This window comes from Cebus imitator, unplaced genomic scaffold (assembly GCF_001604975.1).
Source record: "Cebus imitator isolate Cc_AM_T3 unplaced genomic scaffold, Cebus_imitator-1.0 Scaffold281, whole genome shotgun sequence".
In the NCBI taxonomy this organism is placed as follows: Eukaryota; Metazoa; Chordata; class Mammalia; order Primates; family Cebidae; genus Cebus; species Cebus imitator.
Genome location: NW_016107596.1, coordinates 1,544,468 through 1,549,243, shown reverse-complemented (window position 1 = coordinate 1,549,243; position 4,776 = coordinate 1,544,468). Strand labels below are relative to the sequence as shown.

General features: G+C 40.1%; 1 protein-coding gene across 5 annotated transcripts in view; it reads left to right on the top strand.

Moving 5' to 3' along the window:
• The window catches only part of ATG7 (autophagy related 7), a 272,173-nt gene that overhangs the window by 56,472 nt on the left and 210,925 nt on the right, over window positions 1–4,776 (top strand). For 4 of the 5 annotated variants that reach the window (XM_037728838.1, XM_037728835.1, XM_037728836.1 and 1 more), the window contains 2 exons: window positions 61–149; window positions 1,644–1,765. The exons of the other annotated variant lie outside the window; for it this stretch is intronic. In XM_037728838.1, the coding sequence (XP_037584766.1) occupies window positions 1,693–1,765 (73 nt within the window). In that variant the 5' untranslated portion in view covers window positions 61–149; window positions 1,644–1,692. The remainder of the gene's footprint in view (window positions 1–60; window positions 150–1,643; window positions 1,766–4,776) is intronic. 5 annotated transcript variants of the gene reach the window in all.

Here is a 4,776-nt window from a genome sequence, read left to right as displayed (position 1 = left end):
GTCTGTATTGTGAAGCTGACATGATACTCGACTCACTCAGAAAGTCTTTTTTGTTCACAGATAACAATTGGTGTATATGATCCCTGTAACTTAGCCCAGTACCCTGGATGGCCTTTGAGGAATTTTTTGGTCCTAGCAGCCCACAGATGGTATTTACAAGAGTGTGTGTTTGTCTGTCTGTCTGTCTGCCTCTGTCAGTATGTGTTTTACAATGTGTCTGTTTCTATCTGTATCTCTGTTTTCCCAATCACATTTTTTTTTTCATTTTGGGCATGGAAACCAGGCAATCAGTAAATCAGTCATAATCCAATTTCCATATGAGGCTTAATTAGGTCTCTTAGGGAGCCACATACTCTGATTATTCTGTACTAAAGATGTTTTAGCATATGGTAGAGTTGGTAGCCACAGGTCCTGACACAAATTCTGTAGCCCTCCCTTCTAGCTGTCTGGGTTGCTTTCAGATAGGATTTTCCTACTGCTGTCATTCTCCATTTTTCTTAACCCTAAAATAATTAAAACAGAGGATATCTTAAAAGCCAGTATACATTTGAAAAGATGCCCAGTATCATGTCATTAAGGAAACAAAAATTAAAACCATAATGAGATGCTTCTACATATCCACCAAAAGTATTTAACAAAAACGTCCATACCAAGTGTTGTCAACAATGTGGAGCAACCAGTACTCTCAAATACTGCTGGAAAAACGTTGAGCAGTATCTATCAAAATTAAAAATATCTATGGCTCAGCAGTGTTACTCTCAAGTAGATTGCTCACTGAAATACATACATAGGTAGAAGCAGAACACATATACAAGAATGTTTACAGAAGCATTATTCTTAATAACCAAAAGCTGGGAATAACCCACACGTTCTTCAATAATGAAGTGAATGATAATTTTTATAGTATATCCCTTACAATGAAATACATGTTACAGTGAATCTGAGTGAACTATTAACAGAAATCAACATGAATGAATTTTAAACGCTTAATATTAAGTGAAATAAGGTGGACCTAAACAATACATATTCTGTGATTCCATTTATATAAAGTTCAAAACAGGCAAAACCAATGTATGGACTAAGAGTAGTTGTTACTTTTGAAGGGAGTGGTTAATGACTGAGAGAAGGCATGAGACAGCCTTCTTTATACTTGGGATTTGTGTAATTTTCTTTGTGTCTACTTTACTTAAATAAAAATGTTTATTTAAAAATACGAAGATAGACAAATTACAGATTGTCCTTTGAGGGAGACAATCCACAATTATTCAGGTGGTAAGTCTACAAAGTGCAAATGGACTTCCTAACTACTGACTGAGGTACTACTGCTTAGAGGTTTTTTTCTAAATGTCTTGTGAGCATTTTTTCCCTGCATTTAAAAGATCTGTCAGAATTATATGCAATATGATTGTAATATAAAATTCACCTCAGCCAGTTCATTGTTCAGCCTCTAAACACTGGTCAGAGAAACAATAATATGAATATGTTCAAAAAGGTTAAGACCATCTCCCTTGGGTGTCAGAGGGGCATAATTACAATGCATTGAATTCTCTCCAACTGGTTTGCTGAAGCTCTTATGTGAGCTTTTTCTTTTCCTTCCTTTTAACAAAAATAATAAATAAATAAAAATCCGGGCATGACAACAGGAGTAGCAGTTTCCAGTCTGTTGAAGTCCTTTGCTTCCGTGACCGTACCATGCAGGGGGCGAGAGATGTTGCCCACAGCATCATCTTCGAAGTGAAGCTTCCAGAAATGGCATTTAGCCCAGGTAATTTGCTGGTCTTTGAAAATGCATATAATTATCATTTATCAGAAATGGAACCAGGTTTACTTTCTTTTCATCCCTTCACAATGGCAGAAGAAAGGAAGAGAAAAGTACAACTAGTACCTCTTTGCCAATGCAGACACCTACTTCAAACAGAGGGCACGCTCTGCTATTCAGACTGGAACAAAGGCAAAGATTGTGACCAGGAAATTTTCTCTAGGCATTTTTTTCAGTCTTCAAGATTTGTTCTCCTCTGCCCCTTGTTTTCAATTTTACTTTTGTTTAACACAAAATCTTTATTCCTGTCTATTCTTAAAGGAAGGATGAAGTGTTTTTTTTGTTTGTTTGTTTTTTGAGATGGAGTCTTGCTCTGTCGCCAGGCTGGAGTGCAGTGGCATGATCTCCACTCACAGCAATCTCCGCTTCCTGGGTTCAAGCAATTCTCCTGCCTCAGCCTCCCGAGTAGCTGGGATTACAGGAGCCTGCCACCACACCTGACTAATTTTTATATTTTTAGTAGAGGTGGGTTTCACCATGTTGGTCAGGCTGGTCTTGAACTCCCAACCTCAAGTGACCCACCCGCCTTGGCCTTCCAAAGTGCTGGGATTACAGGCGTGAGCTATCAAGCCTGGCCTCACATATATTAATTTGTTGTTCCTCACACCAACCTCATGGTTCCAAGGCACATTTCTTTCCTTATGCCATAAATATGCCTTAAAATGTGTGTGTGTGATGGGGAGGTGGTGTCAAAATCTCTTTCAAGGCCGGGCGCAGTGGCTCAGGTCTGAAATCCCAGCACTTGGGAGGCCGAGGCAGGTGAATCACCTGAGGTCAGGAGTTGGAGAGTGGCCTGGCCAACATGGTGAAACCCCATCTCTACTAAAAATACAAAAATTAGCCAGGAATGATGGTAGGTGCCTGTAATCCCAGCTACTCAGGAGGCTGAGTGGGGAGAATCACTTGAACCTGAGAATGGAGGTTGTAGTGAGCCAATTATGCTGCTGCACTCCAGCCTGGGGGACACAGCAAGACTCTGTCTCAAAAAAAAAAAAAAACTTCTGAGATCTTTTCTAGAGTGCTAAAATCAGAAGGATTCAAGATTGGCTCAGATGACATTTTTTCAGCGATTCAGTGCTCTAACACAGATGTCTTTACAGACTTCGAAAGATTGACAGAGCACTTCTGCTTGATCAGTCAAAGGAGGAAACTGCTTTTCAGTTTAGAGCCTTTGCCTTTCTGTTGTCTTTAGATATTTGCATTGGATGTAGCACCCTCTTCTGGCAAATTCTAAAATAGCTCCTGTGTATTGTTAACTTACATGCCATACCTTTGTTTTATTAAACCACACTTAAGGATAGTCACAGGAGTGTACAGTCTTTTGGCTTTCCTGGGCCACATTGGAAGAATTGTCTTGGGCCACACATAAAATACACTAACACTAATGATAGCTGATGAGCTAAAAAAAAAAAATTGCAAAGAAATCTCATAATGTTTTAAGAAAGTTTATGAATTTGTGTTGGGCCACATTCAAAGCCACACGGCGCTGCCAGTTGGACAAGTATGGTCTCAGGGAATGAGGTGAGAGTTAACTAATGTGGATCTGGTTTCTATGTCTGACAAGCTGCCAGGCACCTTCCATGAGGTACTCACTTAATCTTGCCAACCACCCTGTGGGGAGTCAGTTTTCTTTCCATTTCTATGACAAAGGCAGAGTTATTCTTACACCCTACTCTCTATGGTAAGGCTCACGCTTCGCTTGATGATGTTGACTTTTTTTTTTTTTTTGGCTACAATGTCTGACTCTGTCGCCCAGACTGGTGTGCAGTGTCGCAATGTCAGCTCAATGTAACCTCTGCCTCCTGGGTTCAAGCAGTTCTTCTGCCTCAGCCCCCTGAGTAGCTAGGACTACAGGCGCATGCTACCACACCCGGCTAATTTTTTGTATTTTAGTAGAGACGGGGTTTCAGCATGTTGCCTAGGCTGGTCTGAACTCCTGAGCTCAGACAGTCCGCCTGCCTCAGCCTCCCAAAGTTCTAGGATTACAGGTGTGAGCCACCATACCTGGCCAATGCTGACATTTAAACCCAGGAACCACACTACATTTCCATTTGAAAAAGGTTTTCTATCATCCAGTAAAGCCTTTAACACATCTTCTTTATGCCTGATATTAAATGTAGATTATTTAGCTTAAGAAAGGCAAATGAATTTCCTGTTTTTCATGTAAACTAGTGTGTTCCCTCTTAGCTGTAAATAAAACTTTACAGTAAATACAACTTTATAAAGAATTCTTCTGGCCTGGCGCTGTGACTCATGCCTGTAATCCCAGCACTTTGGGAGGCCAAGGCAGGCAGATCATGAGGTCAAAAGATCAAGACCATCCTGGCCAACATGGTAAAACTCCATCTCTACTAAAAATACAAAAATTAGCTGGGTGTGGTGGCATGTGCCTGTAGTCCCAGCTCCTTGGAAGGCTGAGGCAGGAGAATCACTTGAACCCGGGAGGCAGAGGTTGCAGTGAGCCGAGATTGTGCCACTGCACTCCAGCCTGGTGACAAATCGAAACTCTGTCTCAAAAAAAAAAAAAAAAAAAAAAAATTCTCATTTAATTTGGTGTATATCTTATAGATTATATGGAAGCAGGTATGGTAAATTAAATACTATTTCCATATGTGATATTTTTTTCATTATTGACTTTAAAGGGCATCTAATTTTCTTAGAAATTGCTATATGCTTTTTATGTTTATTTTTTGAGAGATAAGGTCTTCTTATGTTGCCCAGGCTGGCCTTGAACTCATGGGCTAAATCCTTCCTCCTGCAGTCCTCCTGCCTCAGCCTCCCAAAAAGTTTGGACTAGACGTGAGCCCAGCATCTGTAACCTTTTAAGTATAGACAGCTTTTAATTTGAAATTGTGCTTTGTTTGTTTGTTTTCTGATAATTTCTAACCTGTAACAGGAGAAAACCTAGACAGGAGTTACAAATTACAGTACTAGGCTGTGATTCTGTAGTTCTTGTC